This window comes from Culex quinquefasciatus, chromosome 3, assembly GCF_015732765.1.
Source record: "Culex quinquefasciatus strain JHB chromosome 3, VPISU_Cqui_1.0_pri_paternal, whole genome shotgun sequence".
Taxonomy (NCBI): domain Eukaryota; kingdom Metazoa; phylum Arthropoda; class Insecta; order Diptera; family Culicidae; genus Culex; species Culex quinquefasciatus.
The window spans coordinates 195,075,500-195,099,731 of NC_051863.1; the positions used below are offsets into that span (position 1 = coordinate 195,075,500).

The 24,232-nt window shown below is 38.5% G+C and overlaps 1 protein-coding gene across 2 annotated transcripts; it reads left to right on the top strand.

The window, feature by feature from the left end:
- The first annotated feature begins 652 nt into the window (after positions 1 to 652).
- Positions 653 to 23,116, top strand: LOC6043918 (neurofilament medium polypeptide). Of its 2 annotated transcripts, none has more exons than XM_001861468.2 (8): positions 653 to 1,065; positions 18,946 to 19,056; positions 19,163 to 19,259; positions 19,331 to 19,489; positions 20,194 to 21,457; positions 21,511 to 21,722; positions 21,779 to 21,903; positions 21,961 to 23,116. In XM_001861468.2, the coding sequence occupies exons 2-8, from the start codon at positions 18,976 to 18,978 to the stop codon at positions 22,162 to 22,164; spliced, it is 2,142 nt and encodes a 713-aa protein (XP_001861503.2). In that variant the 5' UTR covers positions 653 to 1,065; positions 18,946 to 18,975; the 3' UTR covers positions 22,165 to 23,116. The 2 variants fall into 2 exon arrangements, with proteins under 2 accessions (XP_001861503.2, XP_038118725.1); XM_038262797.1 differs by having other exon boundaries at positions 20,194 to 21,442.
- The last annotated feature ends 1,116 nt before the right edge of the window (positions 23,117 to 24,232 follow it).

Consider the following 24,232-nt stretch of genomic DNA (forward strand, 5'->3'; position numbering starts at 1 on the left):
AGTAACTATGAAATTTTTATGATTTAAAATTTAGGTTTAACAATACATAAAAATAATGATAAAGTTTTACACTTAATATGAGTCGGAATCCATTAAAAAAAATAAAATCAATATCTTCTTTTTATGTGTTTCATATATGTTCAACTATGCATTATCTAAAAGCTCTAGATGGATTGAACAATAATTGGTCTTGGGTGATTTTAATTAAATAAATCTATTTTTAATTTGAAATTAAATGTTAATGTACGTATTTTTTGTTGGAAAGAGTCATCAAAACGTGCGCTGGAACAGCAAAGAATTCATGTCTAAAACATTAAAGTTTTTTTAATTTTATTTTTTTTAGTCTAGAACGAGTTATTTTTGCGACCAAGAAGATCAGTGTTTTAGCATCAACTTCAAAAAAATCACAATTGCACTGTATTTTTTTCGTTTTGATTGAACACAAAAAATTTTTAAACGTAAATCTTGGTTTATTTTTTATTCTTTATTTAAAAAAAACACTGTATAACTTTCCCACATTCCACTCAATTGAGCTTTTCATTCACCATTCTCTCGCCTCCACTCTTATCCCACGTGAGAGTGTGAGCGCGAACTCATATTTCCTCTCGCGGTTTTCCCTCTCTCGACCTTATAAAAAGCCCGTCCGCAGGACTTTTCCCTCACAATCAGTTTGGATTTTCCGGTCCGGGCAGGAACGCCACAGTGACCTTCCCGACGCTTTTCCCGTGATAAGAACAGGAGGAAAAAGTTCTCTCCTCTGGGAGGAGGATTGGACAGCAGCAGTGGCAGGAAGAGGAGCTTTTGGAATTGTGTTGGGCAGCTATTTTTTTTTGCTTAGTGAAATAGTGTGTGGGACATTGAAAATTTCCCTGGTGGGTGTTGCGGGAAGAATTTTCCACTGGTAGTCTGGACTAAATTGAATTGTGAATAGTGTCATGAAGCAATAAACAAGATCTGAGTCGGACCTAAAAAGGGAAGAGGACTTTTCGTCCTTCGTGGCGACACCAAGGACTACATCCAATAGTTGGAGATTTTCGCTGCTGGAGACTTGAAATAACTTAAAAGGTAGGTGATTCATCTCTTCAACTCTGCCAGAGCCCTAAGACAACCATTCAGCTCATAATTTACCATCATCCTTCGCGGAAAAAAGTGAGTGAGGGAGGAGAAAAACCCAATTTTCCACCATGTTTGATCCGTTGTTGTTTTTCCACTCAAAGGGGTTGCGAAATCTCCACCTTCTGCGAGCCTAGCCCGAGAAAAACATCCTCGGAGAATAAAAACAAATTGCAATTTTCCCCCGTTTCTAGCAACAAGAAGCCCTGCCGGGTCGAGGCAAGACCCTGCGAGGAGTCTGTTTACTTGGGACATGGCCGGAAAGATCGGTTTCGAGCGAAATTACATTACCGCTGGATGAGTCCAGTGTGTGTGTGAGGGATGAGGTCGTCTTTGACTAAGATGACGATGATGAAGTAGACGGCATGAGACGCCACTTGGAAATGTCGCCACTGTGGCGACGGCGGGGAGGATGGATTCTTGGAAAATTTTTGAGTAAATAAATTGGCTTAGCGAAACTTTTGTTAAGTCTCGGAAGCTTGGCTTTACTAAATTCGAAGAAAAATAATGATGCAAACTGATGACAAGTTCAGTTCAGCAAACAATGGGTGAACTTTTTAAAAGTTTCTATAAAAAATTAAGTTTGTTAAAAAGTACAGAAATAGCCCGTATAGTTATGTTCTGCATATTTTTAATTGATTGAAAATTATCAATAGTAAATACCAATTGCAGGGTACATGACATTTCATTACGCATCGAAATACAATCGCAGCCGATTTATACACAATATCTAATGATGCTTACTGGACCTCGTCAAAAAAGTCCAAATAGGGGAACAGCATCTAATTCCAGCGTGCCTCTAATGTTGGCAGGTCAGAACTTTGACATTCAATTAAAGCTAATTAAAAGCGTTTTCAACTAAACTCGAGTGAGAAATAGCTCAATTAGAAATGAGCATGCAAGTTTCTATCAAAAGTTTTGCAAAATTAGTTGTTTAAATAGTGAAAATCAGCAAATTGGATGGAGTTAGGAGCGAGTGCTTAACCTGCCAAAGATACGAGAAATTCCCCTAATTTCGACTCAAACATATTCCCAAAAAAAAAGACTGAGCCTGCGCGAACAAAAACAACCTTTTCGCGATTCCGTCGTGAAACTATTTACTTTTCCTGTCATTCTTGAACGACGAAATAGCCTACTTTTCTGTACCAAAAATAACAGAATCGAATAGCAACACTTTTCAAAATAAATGGTTGCTGAAAAGTTGAACTTTTCAGCACTTGTTTTGAAAAGTTACATTTTTCAACATTTTTTTGATTTAAACGAGTTATTGACAAAATACATGAAAATATGTTATAAAATTTCACTCAGTGTGTGTGTGACTTTTTCAGCACTCTTCGTATTTATCCAACTCGGTGAACCTCGTTGGATAAATGTACGACTCGTGCTGAAAAAATCCTCTTTTTGCAACTCGTTGCATAAACTACTATTGGTAAACTATACCATTTATGTTGAAAATAACGCACTAAAATGTCCAATCCAAACCTTCCTCATTTTGAATTAATAACTGGGTAATTCTCTACCAACTCACACGAAATCGGGAAAAGTTGCCCCGACCCCTCTTCGATTTGCGTGAAACTTTGTCCTAAGGGGTAACTTTTGTCCCTGATCACGAATCCGAGGTCCGTTTTTTGATATCTCGTGACGGAAGGGCGGTACGACCCTTCCATTTTGAACATGCGAAAAAGAGGTGTTTTTCAATAATTTGCAGCCTGAAACGGTGATGAGATAGAAATTTGGTGTCAAAGGGACTTTTATGTAAAATTAGACGCCCGATTTGATGGCGTACTCAGAATTCCGAAAAAACGTATTTTTCATCGAAAAAAACACTAAAAAAGTTTTAAAAATTCTCCCATTTTCCGTTACTCGACTGTAAAAAATTTTGAAACATGTCATTTTATGGGAAATTTAATGTACTTTTCGAATCTACATTGTCCCAGAAGGGTCATTTTTCATTTAGAACAAAATTTTTCATTTTAAAATTTCGTGTTTTTTCTAACTTTGCAGGGTTATTTTTTAGAGTGTAACAATGTTCTACAAAGTTGTAGAGCAGACAATTACAAAAAATTTGATATATAGACATAAGGGGTTTGCTTATAAACATCACAAGTTATTGCGATTTTACGAAAAAAAGTTTTGAAAAAGTTACTTTTTGCGTTTCTCTTTGTTTCGTCGTCCGTGTCTGTCGCGGGTGACCATGAACGGCCATGATCGATGACGACCAACTTTTTTAAAACTTTTTTTCGTAAAATCGTGATAACTTGTGATGTTTATAAGCAAAACCCTTATGTATATATATTAAAATTTTTGTAATTGTCTGCTCTACAACTTTGTAGAACATTGTTACACTCTAAAAAATAACCCTGCAAAGTTAGAAAAAACACGAAATTTTAAAATGAAAAATTTTGTTCTAAATGAAAAATGACCCTTCTGGGACAATGTAGATTCGAAAAGTACATTAAATTTCCCATAAAATGACATGTTCCAAAATTTTTACAGTCGAGTAACGGAAAATGGGAGAATTTTAAAACTTTTTAGTGTTTTTTCGATGAAAATACGTTTTTTCGGAATTCTGAGTACGCCATCAAATCGGGCGTCTAATTTTACATAAAAGTCCCTTTGACACCAAATTTCTATCTCATCACCGTTTCAGGCTGCAAATTATTGAAAAACACCTCTTTTTTCGCATGTTCAAAAATGGAAGGGGTCGTACCGCCCCTCCGTCACGAGATATCAAAAAACGGACCTCGGATTCGTGATCAGGGACAAAAGTTACCCCTTAGGACAAAGTTTCACGCAAATCGAAGAGGGGTCGGGGCAACTGCTGTGTGAGTTGGCGGAGAATTACCCAACTAATAAAGTCAGTTTTCCACTACCGGCATAGTTCAAGCTGAAATAATATGTACCCCTTGCTTGTAAAAAGCAATTAAATATGCAAAAGCAATAATCCAACCTGCCCCGGAGTAAATTAATTAATCTCACTGTCTAACTGTGTATTCACGCAGAAACCGTACCAGTAGTCACTTTTCTCTTGTATCGCGCCAACCATCCAACTTGAAATATGAACTTGAGAGACATTCGGGAGGGACGGAGATCTTCTTCCAACCCACCAGGCAAAGCGCTGTAACTGCTTCCGCTTATCGTGACCAGACCGCTGAACTCACGCCAGTACCAGATAATTAATTGAACTAATTGAATATAACTTCCACTTTTGCCGGCGGCAACGACGGTGATGCTGGCGTGATAAATGAGACACTTTTGCCAACACGATGCCGTCACCAACACGAACCTACGCAAGTTGAATCCTTTTTCAAGATGTTTTGCTTAAATGTGGGATTTTTGATATAAAAGATCTCCAAGGGGGAAAAAAACATCTTAACATCATGCTGAAAAAACACTTTTAAGATTTCCCCGAAAATGTCACCAAAGGTTGCTCAGCATTTTGGGGAATGATTGTACAGTTAGCCCTGACAAGCTGCTCAATTTTGCTACTTTATCGCATTACCCGAAAAAACTTTTTTTTTTCTTTGCTTCCTACAATAATTGAGTGACCTTCTATTGTAATCTAATTATTTCTTCTGAAAGCATCAGCAAATGCTGCGTGTGCTTTGTCCCGCAAGGCTGAACACTGATGTGCCAAGGTGAAAAGGAGAAGACAAGTAGGCTGATCTGCCTTCCGGGAAGCTTTCGTGCGTATCAAGTAGCAGCCCGCTGCCATCATGCGATGTCATTAAAAAAATATCTTTAAAGTGAAGCCGTTGATCATTGTGGAAGAAAATTGATTATCACTCTAAAATTCTCTTTATTGAATTCAATTTATCGCATTTCTGCACCAAAATGTATCTCGGCGAAAACTCAACCGATTTGGATGATTCTTGTTGCATTCGATCCGGAAGAATGTCATGAATCACCTCCAACAAAGTTGATCAAAGACAGATGCGCCTACCTTAAGTGAAATAAAATAAAAAAGGCATTTCCAACTTTTTTCCAGCCGGTGAAGCTGCAACTTTTTTGACCCCAAGTGTTAAGCAAGTGTTAGGCTATGACTCGTTTATCGCTTTGCCGTTCAATATAATTCCTTAAAAATAAAATAACTGAGCAAATATCTACGAAATCGGTCTTTTTTTCTTTATTTAAATTTTTTGTTTTTTTTTTTAATCCGGCTGAAACTTTTTTGGTGCCTTCGGTTGCCCATATACTTTTCCATACAAACTTGGCAGCTGTCCATAAAAAAATGATATATGAAAATTGAAAAACCTGTATCTTTTGAAGGAATTTTTTTATCGATTTGGTGTCTTCGGCAAAGTTGTAGGTATGGAACTCTAACATTTCAAAAGGGCGTAATATTGAATGTTAGGCCCTTTTCAAAGGTTAGAGTTGATTGACAAAATTTTAAAATATTTTTTTTTCGAAAAGAACACAAAATTTTACGAATGTTTCATATTTTAACATTGAAAATCGGACCATTAGTTGCTGAGATATCGACATTAGAAAATGGTGGGTTTTCTGGGTGAGACTAAGAAAACATCAATTTTCCTGTTTTTAAATCTTTTCATGGCAATATAGCAATATTGTTTTCAAAAGTAGGCAAACAAGGGCACTACTTTTATTTATTTATTTGCGTTTAAGGACTACTTAACTCAAGAGTCATTAGGGCACTACTTTTATAAAATAAATAACTGCGACTATTTTACCTAAAAATGGATATAACATGAAAACGGTTCACTTTATCGAAAATGCACTAAAGTACTTTTGGATTGCAAATTCGATTTGATGAAGTTGAAATTTTTTTGCGACAACTATATCGATTTTTTGAAAAAAATCGGTATTGATTCAAAAATGCATTACTCGGTCAAAGATTTTTTGCCCAGTCTGGAAATTTCTGAAAAGTTGGCATTTGATGTCCCCTTAAACATATCAGAAAATAAAAAAAAAATAATAAAGGTTTATTTGCAAATCAAGTTTTAGTGACAAAAAATGAAATTAAAAATCACCAAAAAAAATTTTACCGTGTTTCTTTTTTTTTCATTGTAGTCCATATTCATACCTACAACTTTGCCGAAGACACCAAATCGATAAAAAAAATCCTTCAAAGGAATACAGGTTTTGAATTTTCGTATATCATTTTTGTATGGACAGCTGCCAAATTTGTATGGAAAAGTATATGGGCAAACTAATGATGCAAAATGGCTTCTTTGGGCATACCGAAGGCACCAAAAAAGTTTAAGCTGAATTAAAAAATACAAAAAAATCGAATGACTGAAATCTCAGAGAATTGCTCAATTATCAAGAAAAAAAGAAGATTTAAAAATCTAAAAAAGTAGTTGAAATAGCTCTATAACTGAAGCCCTCAAACTCTTCAAGGGCGAAGAAACTATTTTTAAATTATTAAATGATTTTTAAAACATATCATACACAAAATAAATAGGCTCTTAATTATTTTTTTTTTTGCTATTGCTATTGGACATTTGGCTTGATCAACTTAAAATCCATTTTTCAGGATCAACCGAACAAATAGTCAATTCTGTTTGTTTTTTCCGAAAACTTTTTTTTTGCCGATTTCGTCATTCTCCATTTTTTGCGCGCTGCGCGTTGAAAACCCCAATTTTTATTTTCAAAAAATCGTATCTCGGAATATTGAAAACATAACTTCACCATTTTTTGATGTATTATGTAAAATTTTCCGAGGAATCCGATAAAAATATTTTCAGACATAAACTCTTTGGTCCTGAGACCTTCAAAAGAGCATTTTATGTTTTCATTTGACCTTTTCAAATGTTACACTAGATATTTGGAACTTTGTATTATTTTTCCTTAAAAGCCTATCTAATACCCTTCCTTTACGCCCAAGACAGCTAAAATCGGTTGAAATGGTGCGGAATTATTTTTTTTTTTGCGAAAATCGCCATTTTTTGGACCACCCTAACACGGCGTAGGTCTCCCTAATGGCCAGAAAAATTTTGAGCCCGATCGGAGAACTTTTTTTCGAATCAAGCTGTTTTCGTGGGGAATTGCTGTACATCTTTAAAAGTTTAAAATCGATTGTACAAGTCGTTTTGTATAAAATTTGAAATTTTCAGCAATAATTTGTATTGGCTTCTGATTCATCGACGAAAATTTTGAAGGGGGAGAAAAAACTTGAAATATAATTTGAAATGCCTAAGGCTAAGCAACTTTGTCAAAGACACCAAATCAATCAGAAAATTGGAAAGATATGTTTTCCGTGTTTTTGAAATTTAAAATCCTCTGATATGTTCAGTTACCAGAATACATTTTAAATGAGTTGGATATCATTTCAAGCCAAATTAAACTACTTGAACACAACCCAAACAAGCCCGTTCAAAATTGAGACTAATATTGATAAATTGAATGGAAAATGCATTGGAAAGAAAAACTTTAAAATTGAAAAAATACGGTTGGATTTGCCTAATTAGCTTTGCCTACTACAATTTAAAATGTAATGATTTAAATTTGAAGCAAAAAACTGTCAAATTAAAATGAAGTGATTAGAAATATGAAAGCCAGAAAACAGGCAAATGAAATTGTATGGTTGTTGTATAATAAAAAGCATAGGAAAATGAATCCATACCTAACAAAAATAACACAACTCGACAATTCTGGAGTTGATGTCAGTAAACGCTTTAGTTTAGCCAAGGTATGATAGATTTGGCCTCTCTGAACACACTCCAATCGACAGAATTGAATTCTTTGCCACTAAATTAAATTGTAAATTTGAAATCATCAAAAATAACCATGCGCACTCCAAAAAATAAATGCAGGTGCGCGTTGTAGCTTCTGATGATTCGATAGCAATTGGAATTCAATAAAACTCAATTTTGTCGATTGGAACGTGTTCAGATAGGCCAAATCTATCATACTTTGACGAATCTGAGCGTTTACTGACATTTACTTAGAAAATTTTGAGAAGAGTTTGAGGGTATCTAAATTTCCTAATATTCCATTGACAAATATAAAAGCGATGCAAAAATTACATATCGTGCAATTGATCTGAAGACTCCAAAACTAGCAACAAAGTTGAAGGGATTTGTCAGGAATAATCGAATTCATTATGGTCAATGCTTTGCTAAAAGTATCAATTCATGCAATCCAATCCATTACGTACGTCGAACCGAATAAATCAGCTCTAAATTTATTCCACTTTGCTCAAATCACCGACCGATTCGCATCGCAATCTCATTATAGGTACCCAAAACCAAGCACCGCCAATCGCCAAATTTATTGGCCAAGCTCGGTTCGATCTGGTCGCAAAAAAAGCTTAATCTCCTAATAACTCTGGACCAAAATTTATCGCCTGCGCCAAAATGCGAATATGTATGACTCAAACCCACCACACAAGTCAAGCTGTGTGCGTATGACATTCGGAATAGCCGCGGGGATGCCACGTGCAGATGACAGGTCCAAAGGCCACACCTGCCTGCTGGGGCGGGGACAATCGCGCATACGATAAGAGAAAGAGCCCTCTCCTGTCGATCATCCCGTGTAGTGCTGATTCGTGCGATTGGCATCGATGGAAAAGCAAAGGGGAGAGGGACCTATTTTGGGATCAACTGAAAGGATCACTCTTAATCAAATTGCAGAAGGGATCAAAATGGGTTCGTTGTTTCCGTTTGTTACGGTAGGTGGCAGCATCGCATGCATCAGTTCCTCTTGTTCTTTCTCTCTCTCTCTCTCTTGGGAAAGGTACTCAATATAACGGAGAAAATGGAGATGGATGACATTTACAAGCACCACTCGGAGTTTTTCCTGCCACCCACAAGAGCGATGATCTACTTTGCACGGAGCTTTGAAGCTTTGGAGGCTGTAGAAGGGTGCACTGTACAAAATTTGTTAAAAATTCAAAAATGAATAAGCCAAGAAAAAATAAAAAAAAAATAACTCTCTCTTTTTGGAAAACTACCAAAATCTAAACATAAGTTTAATAACATTTTTTTCTCACAGTGCCAAGATCGATATCTGCCATTCTTAATCCACATCCGCCCACACACTTCAAGATGGCCATTTTCTTGTCACACATCAGAAACCTTCTCCGTTGTCGTGGTCGTCGTCGCCGTCGGCGGATGTGCTTTTCGTTCAATTTAATTTCCATTCATTACGGAGATTCTTTGCTGCCCACACGATTCTAAAGACGGGATCTCGATTGGAGAGCTGGAGGCACCACGTGTGTGGCCACACGTATTGTTGCCTCCATTCTGGGCTATTTCACGATTTCACAATTCTTCGGCTCAATTTGCTCCCAACACTGAAGACCGTTTCATTGAGTTCGGTTGACCCGCCCGGCTGGAAGTAATCAGGTGGAGAGGATTTTTTGTTCTGTCTGGCTCTGATTTTGTAGCAACCTTGCGCCTTAAGTTAGTCAACATGGCACAGCACACACAGTTCGGAAATGGAAATTTATGGAGCCGGTTTTATTGCGGCCATACATTCATTCGGACTGACGTCCGGCTCGAAAGGCGCAGAGAGGGCAAATTGGTGGCCAAATAAATAAAATGGCACCACGCTGGTGACGAAGCCGGTCCTGGTCGTAACAAATTTTATGTTGCAGACCGAAATTGAATTCCGGCGATTGGAAATTCAGCCAGAGATTGCGAAAAATCACTTACTTTGGAGTGCCATCTGGTGATCACTAGACAATACGCCTGAAAGTAGGCAACCGCCGTGCCGCTAATGAACGCTCCAACTGTTGAAACGCCTTCAGGTATGCAATTAAATTGCGAAGCCCCGGTTCGAGTGACATAATCCAAAACAGCGAGCTAATTACGTCAACCGCGATCAAAATCGAATTCATTAGCTCAAGATACCGTCACAAGCGTGCTCTCTGTGGCAACTCTAATTGAAAATGCTAATCACGTCACAAAAGTTTAATTATTTTCCGCGATAAGCCACCCAAAAATTTCCCTCAATTTTGTTCGATTTTCCCACCGTTCCAAAGTCACCTGTTGAGCCCCGGTAGGGCGCTGGTTTTTTCCGGCTTTTCCACCAGCAAGCTTCAAGGTGAAATGTGGGCGTGTACAAACGACAATTTGTTCCGACCATCAGGAGGAGGGCACAAAGCACACACAATATAGCAGCAGCAGCAGGAAACCCCGGGCTTTTGATGGTCTTGTCAAATTGAACATATATTCAACGAGACTCGGCACGGCACGACTTCCAAGGAACGAAAACAAATGGATCCGGTTGGGGGTGGACAAGAGTATGGCGAAGTTAGTACCAGCAGGGGGAATTTCCGTCTCGACAGGGGTGGGAAATGAAGAAAAATGTACTGTCTAATGGTGATAATGCTTTGACAACCGACTAAAGTATTACGAAATTATCAAAAGTCTGTCAAAACGCCCAAAGTTATGCAATTATCAATAGGTCAATCAAGGGAATTATGAAAACGTGAAAACGCCCAAAGTTATGCTTTTTTCAATTAGTCAAACAAGAAAATGATCAAAAAAGAAAATTCCACCAGATGGCTCTTCGTTTGGGGGAAAATTGATTGTAACACCAATATAACCAATATTTCGATGGGAAAGTGAGTGTCCGCAAGTGGGGAGGCGGTAAAAGCTGTTATCGATTTGCTATCACCATGTGTTTAGTTCGTGCACTACAAATATAGTGCCGTCGTAAATATATGGACCCAGTGACAATTGAATCTCAACTTGACGGACGTTATTCGTTGCTTGACCTGGTGTTCGAACGGAATGGTCCCATTGTCTGTGGGAGGTGTTTATCGGCGGATCGTATTCTACCGAAATATCGTTATATGACTCGTCGTTTTTGGTGAGAAAGACCCTCTTTGCTGAGTGTTATCAATCGACCGGGCAAGCATAACCATTTACGCGTGAACATTCGCCCGTTAGTCGAAACGTTTGGTAGCTGACGACGAAAACGACGAAGGTTAGTTACACTTTGTTGCGTTGAAAGAGCCTGGAAGACGATGGTAACGATTTGCAGTTAGGAGAAGGAATTTGGCTTCTGAGGAATAAAATGGTTTAAGTTGTGATTACAAGCACACTACGTTTAACTGGCCAATTATTAACCTAAAACAAAATTGAAGAAGCAAATAATGTGATTATTCGAATGAATCAAACGATAATTGATTTTTCAAAACTCATCGTGCACTGAAAAAAAAATTATTCTAGACAGGAATGGAATAATCGCAAACAAACCATTTTCGCTTGCGAGCTTCCTTCACCCACAAAAGAGAGAGGAGGCAAATCATGCAAAACAAAATCGCTCCCGAAATTCTCCAAAAAAAATCAATCTGTTGATGATTTTTTTGTGAATTTCCTTGTCAGCACCACTCAAAATTATTTATTTAGCTTTGTTTACAAACATTGTCCTTCTACAAAAAGTGACAGGCAGATTTTTTTTTCGATTTTAAAGGATTTTTCTTCAGATATCCACCAAATTTCTTATGAATGTACCTCAAGCGACACTTAATTACATATTTGACCTAAAAAAAAAAAAAGTTTCCAACCCAAATTTACCAGATTTCTAGCTTTCTTTGAAATAACCCCAACATCCAAGCTGGAAACCTCAAAACGACCAAAATTAAAATCTTTTCTTTGTACAATTTGTCATGAAAATACAGCAGCATATTTCCCGGATACAGATTTGAGCTTAAACCATTGCTAAACTAGTATTAGCGAGAGCGAGAGTATTTCATTTAAAAGCTATTTTTTACCCAAAAGATTCCCAACTTTATTTTTTCAATCCTCTGCCAAACAGCACTTAAAAATTTTAAACATTTTCGAATCAATCACACAGCAGAGAACAGTTTTCTAAACAATTTCTAAAAAAAATTATCAATTTTGGTTCAATATACGCAGAGATACACCAAATTTCGTAAAATAAAATGTGACTTTCTCAAACATTTCTAGATTTAATTTTCATTCAAAAGAATGAATTAAATAAATTTCATCAAAATTTATTATAAATTTTATGTCTCAGCAAAAAAAACCGCCGTTAAAAATATCAAAGTAGGCTCTAGAACCCCCGACGAAATATTTCGCCGGACCTCGCAAAATGTCCGGAAAGCGCCCTTCTTTCATGGTGCCAAATATCGGACTTGCTGAATTTTTTATCTTAATGTTCTCGGAAAAATACACCGTGGTAGTAGTGAAAAAGATGTTCCGACGAATATTCAAGATGATGATTTTTTCAGATACCTTTAACCGATCTTTCGTGCGCGAGAGTGGAGAGCCATACTCCCTTCGGATTTTTTCGCTCGATGAACGTAAAGATTTTCTTTTTAAGATGATTATTCCATCGCTGATCCTAGGAATTTTGTCTCTTTTTCTTATTTAGTGATTGCGAAAGCCCAATTAGTAAATTAAGAAAAGAGACAAAATTCCTAAAATAAAGGATTTTTGAACTTTTTTTTTATTTCAGTGTGTTGCACACACAATTTGGAAAAAAAAGTCATTTGAAATGGTAAAATAATGCTCGCATTGTTAATTTCTATAAGATTCATCCATGGATTGGACAAGTCAAAAATGCAACACTTTTCAAAACCTTTCTATATGTTCTGATGAGAAAAACATTATTTTTGGAAATTTTAAAGTGTACCTGTTCGCATAAATTTTCCATTATTCAGTCTGTTCTGAAGCTGGTAAAATATCAGAAAAACCACACAAATTTATAACTTTGATTGAAAAAACTCTGAATCTCATTTTTTTCACGAAATCATAACACGTAACCTTACGGGTAGGATGGACATTTATGTAGACGGCCCATTAAAACTTATTGTAACCAAATTGTAACTAAAAAATAAAATTTAAATTCAAATTCAAATCTTCCATTTGAACAAACAAGGTTACATTAGTTGATTTTTTTACTTTGACAATCAAATTAATAGTTTTCCATACATCGCGATTGAAAAATAAAGGTTAGTAAGACTATGATGAGAAAAACTTGCTTTTCTGTATGTCAGCAGTCAGATAGACGCCAGCAATGTGTACAGTTTTAATTGAGTTTTTTTTTTGCAATGGTGCATTTTATTCGTTTTATACCATTTCTTTTCAATTCACCTGGAAATGCTTATAAATTAAAAATAGTGCACTTTATCAACAAAAAAATTATGAAGTCGTTTTTGATTGCAATTTTGATTTTGTACCAAACATTTTTTTTTTTTTGCTAATTTTGATGACAATTTTTTGTTTCTAGGCCCAGATTTTGCAACCTGCAAACTCTAGCGCTTAATACGATGTTTTTAATACTCTAAAACTTCGAAAATCGAAAATTGGTAATTACGTATTCCTGATTTTATAATAATCAAGGTAAAGATTCAGACTCAAGATTGTTTGAAAAAAATGCAAAAAGTACTTTGTAAAAGATTTCAAGGACACTAAAAATACTCAAATGGACTATCTTTCATATGTTATTTACGGATCACCTCTACAAATAAGTCGATTTCCCGATAAAACTTCCATTCTTGAACAGTTTGCTCTCCCAGGAATACATCCGGCCCGGTGTCACACTTAGCCATACACACAAAACGTCAGTTCTCATTAGGAGAAGAAAATGTGGCTAAAAATAGAGTTCCATCACATGGGAGGTACAGGGTTGTCTCCAGAGTTCTCCCAAGTGTGTGACATCAGTCGACAGAACTTCCACTACTCGATTTTTTTTTCTCTAAAAAAAAAAGTCTCAACCAGAACCAAAACACATCAACAACAGTCACCGGGTAGTGGCATGGCATCAACCATGTGTGATAAGATAAGAACAACAATAGTCTAATACGGTATGGTGGTATGCTGGGATTGTTAGAGGAGAAAATCATAAAAATAAAGAAAATGTGGGTGCACAACTGTTCAGGAAATTGAAGCGTCCTCTTTCAGGCAGTACCTGACAGACAGGGATGTGAAAATGTCTGCTTTGTGATTATTTTAAATTTGTTGACAGAATATAAAATAATAAAATTTATAAATAAATGCTTTAATTTATCAATTTGATGTTCTTTTCCTTTACTGTAAAATTCCATCACTGATTATTCTAAATCACCAGGTGGCGCCACCAAGGAAAAATGTCACCACAATCCAGAAAGTCACGTTGTCTAACCCATACTCTACAACCGGATGATTCTGCCCGGAGGTGGGTGGTGTGGCAACGATGGCGTCTGACTCTTTGTAATATCACATTGTGGTCTTGGCAGCCAGGATTTACATTGGGCTACCCGCATAAACATTACTATATGTTCATCAGGTTGTTATTTGCCACACGTAGTCACACACTCACGCTCTCAACAGCGGCAGCAGCAACGACTACCCACACAACTGCTGACGGGGAAAGCTCATTGCGTAAGGATTATCACGTTTTGAGGTTTTTCGGTTCCAGTTTTGGCAGCTTTTCGGCGGTTGAACTTTGCGACTAAGCTGGTGTGTGAGCTTAGTATTTTTTTGCTTTAATTTTTTTTAAATTTTAAGTTCTTCTACAAATAATCATGAAAATCATTCATGTTATGCAAAACAAAGTCAAACCTAATGAATTCACCATGCGTCTCCACTGAAGCGAAAATTTTGCGTAGGTCAATTTAGGCCATTACGATTCACCTAATTAATTGGCTCATAAAGTGGGGTTTACTTCCACGATAACATAATTATTGTCGATAATCTTCCACCGTCCAGATTTTCCACCTGACCCCGTCACCACCGGCGATGGAATCGAAAACAAACTTTGGTACGCCGCAAATGATGGCTGACGTGTGGTGGGAGGGGAAACCCAATTAGTGCTGAGCCACCCTCACCTCCGCAACACGACGACAGGATTAACGGCTGTCAATCCGTGCAAATAATCGGAATTAATCCTATTTTGCGGAAGAACTATTTGCGGAAGAGAATTGACGATGCGGTGGCGTGTAGATTGTTATGTTATAAATCAAGATTTGCTCTACGAAATCGATCTTTTTTTTAAATTTTCATTTTTGTATTTTTTGATCCAGGCTGAAACTTATTTGGTGCCTTCGGTATGCCCAAAGAAGCCATTTTGCATCAATAGTTTGTCAATATAATTTTCCATACAAATTTGGCAGTTGTCCATACAAAAATGATATACGAAAATTTAAAAATGTGTATCTTTTGAAGGATTTTTTTGATCGTTTTGGTGTCTTCGGCAAATTTGTAGGTATGGATAAGGACTACACTGAAAAAAATGATACACGGTATAAACTGGTGATTTACAATTTAACTTTTTGTCACCAAAACTTGATTTGCAAAAAAAAACATTATTTTTATTTTTTTTATTTTTAGATATGGTTTAGGGGACATCAAATGCCAACTTTTCAGAAATTTCCAGGTTGTGCAAAAAATCTTTGACCGAGTTATGAAGTTTTGAATCAATACTGATTTTTCAAAAAATCGAAATATTGGTCGCGAAAATTTTTCAACTTCATTTTTCGATATAAAATCAAATTTAGTGAAATTTTCATAAAGTGCACAGAAAAAAATGATATAAATATTTATCAGGAAATGGCGACAGATTTTGTGTCAAAAAAAATGATTAATTTTACCCCAGAAAATGATGAATTTTCATCAGTTTATGATGAATATTCATCATGTTCTCATTTTTACAATTTTTTATGTAATAAAAAAGAGGTAATATTCAACCTATCATATTTTCAACATTCAAAAATTCATTTTTTTTTCTGTTTGCACCGTTTTCAAGTAATAGCCATTTTCAGGTAACTTTTTTGAAAATAGTCGTAGTTTTCCATTTTTTTTAAACCAGTGCACATGTTTGCCCACTTTGAAAAAAAAAAACATTTTTGAAAAGCTAAGAAAGTTCTCTATATTTTGCTTTTTGAACTTTGTTGATACGTTGCCTTTAGTTGCTGAGATATTGCCATGCAAAGGCTTAAAAAGTAGGAAAATTGATGTTTTCTAAGTCTCACCCAAACAACCCACCATTTTCTAACGTCGACATCTCAGAAACTAATGATCCGATTTACAATGTCAAAGTATGAAACATTCGTGAAATTTCCGATCTTTTCGATATCCACTAAAACATATCAAAAATCACATTTTTTTTACTGTGTATCATTATTTTTTCAGTGTAGTCCTTATTCATACCAACAACTTTGCCGAAGACACTAAATCGATCAAAAAATCCCTTCAAAAGATACAGATTTTTTAATTTTCATATATCATTTTGCCTTCCTCACTGAGGTAAGGCTATAATCCTGCTCTAAAAATGAACTTCGTATAAAAACGTCGTAGACCCACCTTCATGTATACATATCGACTCAGAATCGAAAACTGAACAAATGTCTGTGTGTATGTGTGTGTGTATGTGTGTGTGTATGTGTGTGTGTGTATGTGTGTGTGTATGTGTGTGTGTATGTGTGTGTGTATGTATGTATGTGACCAACAAACTAGCTCATGTTTCTCGGCACTGGCTGAACCGATTTGACCCGAACTTGTTGCATTCGACTTGGTTTAGGGTCCCATAGATCGAGTTTTATACAGATTGAAGTTTCGATAAGTAGTTCAAAAGTTATGTATAAAAATGTGTTTTCACATATATTTGGATCTCACTTAACTGTATGTAAACTATGTCCGGGTCCATCATCCGACCCATCGTTGGTTAGGTTATCAAAAGACCTTTCCAACGAGTCTAAAACATTGAAGATCTGGCAACCCTGTCTCGAGATATGGCCTCTTAAGTGATATTGATGTACTTTTTTGAAGCCGGATCTCATTTAAATGTATGTAAACTATGTCCGGATCAACCATCCGACCCATTGTTGGTTAGGTTATCAAAAGACCTTTCCAACGAGTCCAAAACATTGAAGATCTGGCAACCCTGTCTCGAGATATGGCCTCTTAAGTGATATTGATGTACTTTTTTGAAGCCGGATCTCACTTAAATGTATGTAAACTATGTCCGGATCCACCATCCGACCTATTGTTGGTTAGGTTATCAAAAAACCTTTCCAATGAGTCCAAAACATTGAAGATCTGGCAACCATGTCTCGAGATATGGCCCCTTAAGTGATATTGATGTACTTTTTTGAAGCCGGATCTCACTTAAATGTATGTAAACTATGTCCGGGTCCATCATCCGACCTATTGTTGGTTAGGTTATCAAAAGACCTTTCCAACGAGTCCAAAACATTGAAGATCTGGCAACCCTGTCTCGAGATATGGCCTCTTAAGTGATATTGATGTACTTTTTTGAAGCCGGATCTCACTTAAATGTATGTAAACTATGTCCGGATTCACCATCCGACCTATTGTTGGTTAGGTTATCAAAAGACCTTTCCAACGAGTCTAAAACATTGAAGATCTGGCAACCCTGTCTCGAGATATGGCCCCTTAAGTGATATTGATGTACTTTTTTGAAGCCGGATCTCATTTAAATGTATGTAAACTATGTCCGGATCAACCATCCGACCCATTGTTGGTTAGGTTATCAAAAGACCTTTCCAACGAGTCCAAAACATTGAAGATCTGGCAACCATGTCTCGAGATATGGCCCCTTAAGTGATATTGATGTACTTTTTTGAAGCCGGATCTCACTTAAATGTATGTAAACTATGTCCGGATCCACCATCGGACCCATCGTTGGTTAGGTTATCAAAAGACCTTTCCAACGAGTCTAAATCATTGACGATCTGGCAACCCTGCCTCGAGATATGGTCACTTAAGTGATATTTATGAAATTTTTGGAAGCCGGATCTCACTTAAATGTATGTATACTATGTCCGGATCCACCATCCGACCCATCGTTGGTTAGGTTATCAAAAGACCTTTCCAACGAGTCCAAAACATTGACGATCTGGCAACCCTGCCTCGAGATATGGTCACTTAAGTGATATTGATGTACTTTTTGGAAGCCGGATCTCACTTAAATGTATGTAAACTATGTCCGGATCCACCATCCGACCCATCGTTGGTTAGGTTATCAAAAGACCTTTCCAACGAGTCCAAAACATTGACGATCTGGCAACCCTGCCGTGAGATATGGCCACTTAAGGAATATTCATGTACTTTTTTATTCTGGATCTAAAAAATAGATGAAATTTGTGTACAGCCATTGCTGGTAATGAGTGAGGAAGGCCCCAACCACATAGGTGGATTAAGTTAGTTTTTGTATGGACAACTGCTAAATTTGTATGGAAATTTCAATGGACAAACTAATGATTCAAAATGGCTTCTTTTTTAACCATTCAAAAAGCATTTTAAGGCAAAAAAATATAAAAATTATACTAAAATGGGGTCGCAGAACTCGAATAAAAAAAAATACTTTTTTTTATTGTTCAAAGTCCCATACAAACCTTCAGGTATTCAAAGCTTCGGATTATCCAGTCCAGACTATATTGTATTTAAAAAAAATTGCGCATATACCTTACTTATACCAGTTCAAGTGAGCTAGTCGAAGTTAAAAATAGCTTCAACCATAATCACCGAAGCATTTCAATCAAATTAATTATTCCGCAGTATTGACAAATTGCGGTGACCTCAAAAAAGAAAAGAAAGTCCAAACCACAATTAGACCCTCTCGAAGCTTCGCGAATTCCACGAACAGCCAAAAAGCCGGGAATCCCTAAAAAACTTTATTAATTTGCGTCTTACCACCATGCCTTCTTCTTCAACTAGAAAAGGAGTACAAAAAGCTCGCAAATTGAGAACGCTTGCCACCACTGCCGATATGTCCTCAAAATTCCTTAAATAGAACCGTAAATACTTTCTGTGTGCGTGTTTGTGTGAGAGTTTGTGTGTGTGTGTGTGCTGTGCATTATTGCGAAATTTCCATCCCATTCCATCATGCCCAACCGTTCAGCATCGTTCTAATTCTTTCTGACTTTTCTTTCCTTTCACTCCTCCATTCCAGGCGGTACCGGAGCTCCTTTCCAACGGAGGAATGGCCCTATTGATCTACGGCTCATTGGCGTTATGCGTAGGTGCGGTTTTGGCCTCGCAACACTCCCCCTACTCCCTGCAGGTTGGTCACCCTGGACTTTCAATGAAGCTTTAAAGCTCTCTGGAAAAGTTTTCCACCGTAATGAATTGAAAATGAATTAATTTCTTCACTTTCCTCGCCATCTCAGTCCGCCGTGGATGCCCTCCATAGGCGCGAGGCTCAGCTGGCACTGCGGGACGAGGTCACCGGGGAACCTCTGGACGAGGAAGGTTACTGGATGGAGCGTGAGTATAACGGAAGAAAAATGTGTAGGAAATTTCCACCAAACAATTAAAAACGCATTTTCCCACGACAGCATCGGACGATCCGCAGCTGCCCTCGTTCCGACCTAACCGGCAGCGACTGAACAAACTTCTGGCCAACTATCTGCGCCGGGACGAGGACCCCGACGAGGGACCGTACGATCCGTACGAGTTGGAAGCTCGCAAGCGGTCCATTTTCCGCGAGCGGGATGGTGAGTACTGAATCTATAAAAACTTCACATGTTAAAAGTTATAGTTCTAAGTTCTGCGTTAATGATATTAAGTACAGTCCAGATTATCCAATGACCTTCAATGAAATTTGGGACAGTCATACCATGAAAATATTTTTTTTTTCATTTCAGAATCGGGTTCAGCGATTCAGTGATTATCTGATTATTTTCAATATTCTAATCCCACCATATTGGCCGCCATCTTGGATTACATAGTCCCAGATCACTTTATTTAGAACAAATCTTGCAACGAATAGTTTTATGTCTGATTTTATTAGCTGAAGTGATTTTTTGTGAGAATTTTGGAAAGTCGATCTGTAACGAATTAATAGAGATATCTGTAAAAAAAACGCTAATAGAACTGTTGTGATCAGCAATTTTCAAACGTTACATTCTCTCAAAAACTCGAGATAAGAAAGCTCACGCACGCGACCCCATACATTAACCCTCCATCAAATTTCATTATCAGATATTGAATTGATAGCCCTCACTTCCGTACCCCGAGCAACAATCCCGCATAAATCCGGCCAACGACCGAACAAGTGGCTAACAATCAAAATCACCCCACGTTTTCATGCGCAACGGGGTGGAAAACTTGCTTTTACACTTTTCTTCTTTTTCTCTTGCTGAAATCCGCCGAGGTCTCCAAATTGATGACCCACCACCCCACTTTTCTCTCGTTCCAGCACTTGCCGACCTACCTTCCTACCCGACGACCGTGTTCAGAGAGCGTGAAATGGAGAAACCTTACCGCCCGGACCTGTCAGCGGACTTCCTGAAGGAAATCGACCGCCAGGCGAATATCGAACGCGAGGAGAAGTACCTGGACCAGCTGCGCGATCTCTGGGACAAGTACCAGCAGCAGGAGAACGAAATCGAGCAGGAGCTGTTCGACGAAGAACGTGCCGCAGCCGCTGTCGGAGAGGAACCGAATCCGTTCTACGAGAAACGCCAGGGCTATCCGACGGTGTCGCAGTCCGAAGCGGCCGCCATGTACTACGGACCTCCGATGGAGGAGCGGAAGCGCCAGATGCCAATGCTACCGTGGCTTCCGGCATCGCGGAAGAAGCGCTTCCCGGTAGCCAAGCGATCCCCGAAGCCGGAATCCACCGCATCCGGAACGGACGAAAAGGTAGCGAAAGATCTACAGGCACTGTTCGGTGCACCGGAAGAGAAGAAGAAACGATCGAGCGATCAACCTGAGCTCGAGAAGAAGCAGGAAAAGCAGAATGACACAAAGACACACGAGAAACGCGACGCTAGTGGAGAGGAACACGAGGAGCACAGCTCGGAAGAACACGAGGATGAGGAACACGACCATGAGCACGATCACGAACACGATCACGATCATGACCACGAGCACGAAGAATCCAGCGAGGAGCACGAAGGAGAAGATGACGACAAGAAGAAGCGTTCGGTGAAGAAGCGATCGAACCTGGAGGTAGTGAAGGAAGATCAGATCCTACCCGGTGACATCGGTGAGTTCAAGGCGAAGAAGTCGATCCAGTGGAACAAATACTTCGGAATGGATCGCAGGAAGAAGAGCGGCCGCGATAGCGGAGTGTACCCGCTAAGCTTCTACAAGAACTACGACGAGGATCGCAAAAAGAAGAACAGCCTGAACCGAGACAAGCTGGACAACATGGACCGCAAGCTGAAGACGATCGAAGATCTGATCCTAGACCAGACTGTCAAGTACACCGGCGATCACGAGGGCGGACTCATCGAGCCGGACGAGCTGCAGAAGCTGAAGGACAAGGTCGTTTCACGACTGGCTACGGCGTACAGCATCGAAAAGATGCGTCGCACGCTGGACAAGCTGAAGGACTCCGTAGGAGACGAGCTGGACCCGCGAAACAACGAAATCGACACCGAGAAGCGAGACGACAAGAAGGAAAAGGCGAAACGGGTGGCGATCAAGAAGGAAAAGGCCGAGTACGATCATAGCCAGTAAGTCGAGCGGGATAACTTGTTTGAACAGCTTATAATTTGTTTAATTTCAGACACTCACTGGAACCGAGCGCCAAAACAGCGCAGGAAGAGGTGGAGAACGACCTGGAGGAGCTGGACGAGGACAAGAAGAAAAAGAAGACGAAGCGCGTGACCAAGCGCTTCCAGGACATGTACCCGAAGGGACTGCCGGACTTTGAGGACGAGCTGGGCGCGGGTCACTACGCTCCGATCGGCGAGGGTTACGGACAAAGCTTGGCTGTTGGTAAGTGACTCGGAAGGCGCCGTTAATGATCAGTGCTAACGCTTGTTTTATTCTAGAAACGAACGAATGCCCTCTGCTGGACGCTTTGGAGCGTAGATGTCGCGGAGTGGATGTCCTGTCCGGTGACATCTACCAAGATCTACTTCCAGCCTGTGGCGCTCACCAGCTATGTTACCTTTGCGTAAGTCCCACGTAACTTCAACCTCCAAAAATTTACTAACGCTCATCCTTCCCACAGGGCACTTCCCAGACGGACTGTGACTTCCAGTACCTGCTGGAGGCGGACACTCTGTGCGAGAAGCAGGCCAGCTGCCAGACGGCGGCCCGTTCGGCGCTGACGATTCTCCGCGGGTTCCCGGGACCGCAGCTGGGACCGCGCGAGTGCGCCAAGAATCCGTGCCTGTACCGGGCGATGGTCGAAGTAGGCGTCAGCGGATTGTAAGAAGTTTTCGCGTGCGAGCGTTAGCGTTAGCCAAGAGACACAAACCAACACAGACGGCCACAAACACAAACACACACACACACTCACGCTAAGAAGTGCAATGTTCAAACACACAAATGGCATGCGAGTTTTGTTATGGAAATTTTTGTGAATTTTCTTCAGCATTCGTCACCGTCTATGTTAAATATATGACTAATACATGAGCAAAATGGTTAATCCACGTTTTTTGGTCGAAGGTGTCATTTTTAAATTGCATATCGAGCAAACTCTAACCCCACACTCTCTAGTAAGTATATTTGTGAGATACTAGATAATCCTGCTAACAAACAAAGTAAATAAGCGATCTATTGGGAATGGAATTTATACGTCTATGTAGCACATCTATTGATTCCAGTATTGTGAGGCTTTTCGAAAAGCGCGAATTTTGCTTGTTTCAAGTCGTGTTTTGAGAATAACTTCACCCACTTACAAACAAATGGCCACTGTTAACGATGAGATTGTTTTAACCCTAAGTACTGAAACTTACGTTAGTGTAAACCATTGACTTTAAGTTTAAATATACACTCATTTTATATTGAAATGTTATTTACATCTTAGATACTAGAGTATAGACAGCAAATGAAAACCTATTTCATCTATTGTAAAACACTTCAGCAACGTTTTTAAAACCAAAGAAAAATCATAAGTGTGGTTTATCACTGTACTATAAAATAAAACAATTGGGGGCAACAGTAATCAGACGTCGGTGTATGTGTAAAAACCTCAAAAAATTATTTACCAGTTCCAGATAGATTCAACCTACAACCAACCCAAAACAGACTCACGAAACTTTAACCTATCAACACTGAAAAAAAAAAAACACACAAACCCACAAATGATCGAACGAGAAACCAATCTGACAATAAAATTCCAAATGCAGACAACGTTGGACGAAAAAGAAAATACAAACAGATAACGAACGACTGGAAAAACGAACTCCTAAAAACGAAAAATGTGCAGCTCATTTGAATTGAGGAAAAAAATAAGGAAGAAAGGAAACCTTAGTTTTAGCTTGACTTTCAAAGCATGTAAAAGTTACAGACACATTTAAAAAAAATGATCTGAATATTACCTAACTTTGACAACACTTTGCGGCGCAACTGTAATAATGTCTAGGTGGAAGAAAAAATAAAGTCATGTGTTAGTAAAATAATGAAAGAAAATAACAAAATGTATCTACACACCTTCACATACTTGAGTTTCAAATAAAAATTAAAGTATAGGTATTGCGAAAGGTACAGAAATAAAAAACCAAGTGAAACGAATCTATATCTATATACAAAAGAGAGAAAAAAAAATACAATGATACCAAATAAAGTCTAAATGATAAATGAAAAAAAGGAAATCTACACTCACTAACAAACAAAACAACACTCTAAATTAGAGCAGATGAGTTTTTTTACTAAATTGTGAGTGCGCCACAGTCGCTGCCAGGTGACGCTTTTTTATGCTTTTGATGACAACAAACCCGTCTCACCCCATCAATAATTGCGGCGCAATGTTGGCTTGATAAGAGCTGACGATAAGATAAAAGGTGGGCTCGCTGTGCCTGGCTGAGTGCCAGTGCTTCTTCTGGAAGTTGAATAACATTTATTTTATATTAATTTAAAAGATTTTTTTAGTACGACTGAAAAAACAAGTTTTGTAACGACACCCTTTGATTGATTCTCTGTGAAAATTAAAACAGAATTGAAAAGTAATACTTTTCGATGCATGTGTTGAAAAGTATTCCTATTCCATTCTGTTTATTTTGGTTCAGACAAGTAGGCAGTATCGTCGTTTGAGAATGACACACCCAAAACTGGCAGCGCTAGTCCGAGAGAATGATGGTCTCGAGTCGAGAGAATAGTGGTACCATTCACGGACGCAGAGAACACAGCTCGAGATGGGCGATAGAACTATTCTCTCGAGGTTCATTTGCAAAAAAAGTTCATCCGTCAAACAAAAAACCATAAGTGTCGACAACGGGAATCGAACCAGAGACCTTTGCCAAACCAATCCAATGACTTAGCTGCCTAGGCCACCACAG

Bases quoted from the DNA above. Each gene is read 5' to 3' on its own strand.
- LOC6043918 (XM_001861468.2), top strand. From the start codon at position 18,976: ATGGCCCTATTGATCTACGGCTCATTGGCGTTATGCGTAGGTGCGGTT. The intron at 19,490-20,193 runs GTGAGTACTGAA...CTCTCGTTCCAG, and splicing joins CATTTTCCGCGAGCGGGATG to CACTTGCCGACCTACCTTCC. The intron at 21,458-21,510 runs GTAAGTCGAGCG...GTTTAATTTCAG, and splicing joins GCCGAGTACGATCATAGCCA to ACACTCACTGGAACCGAGCG.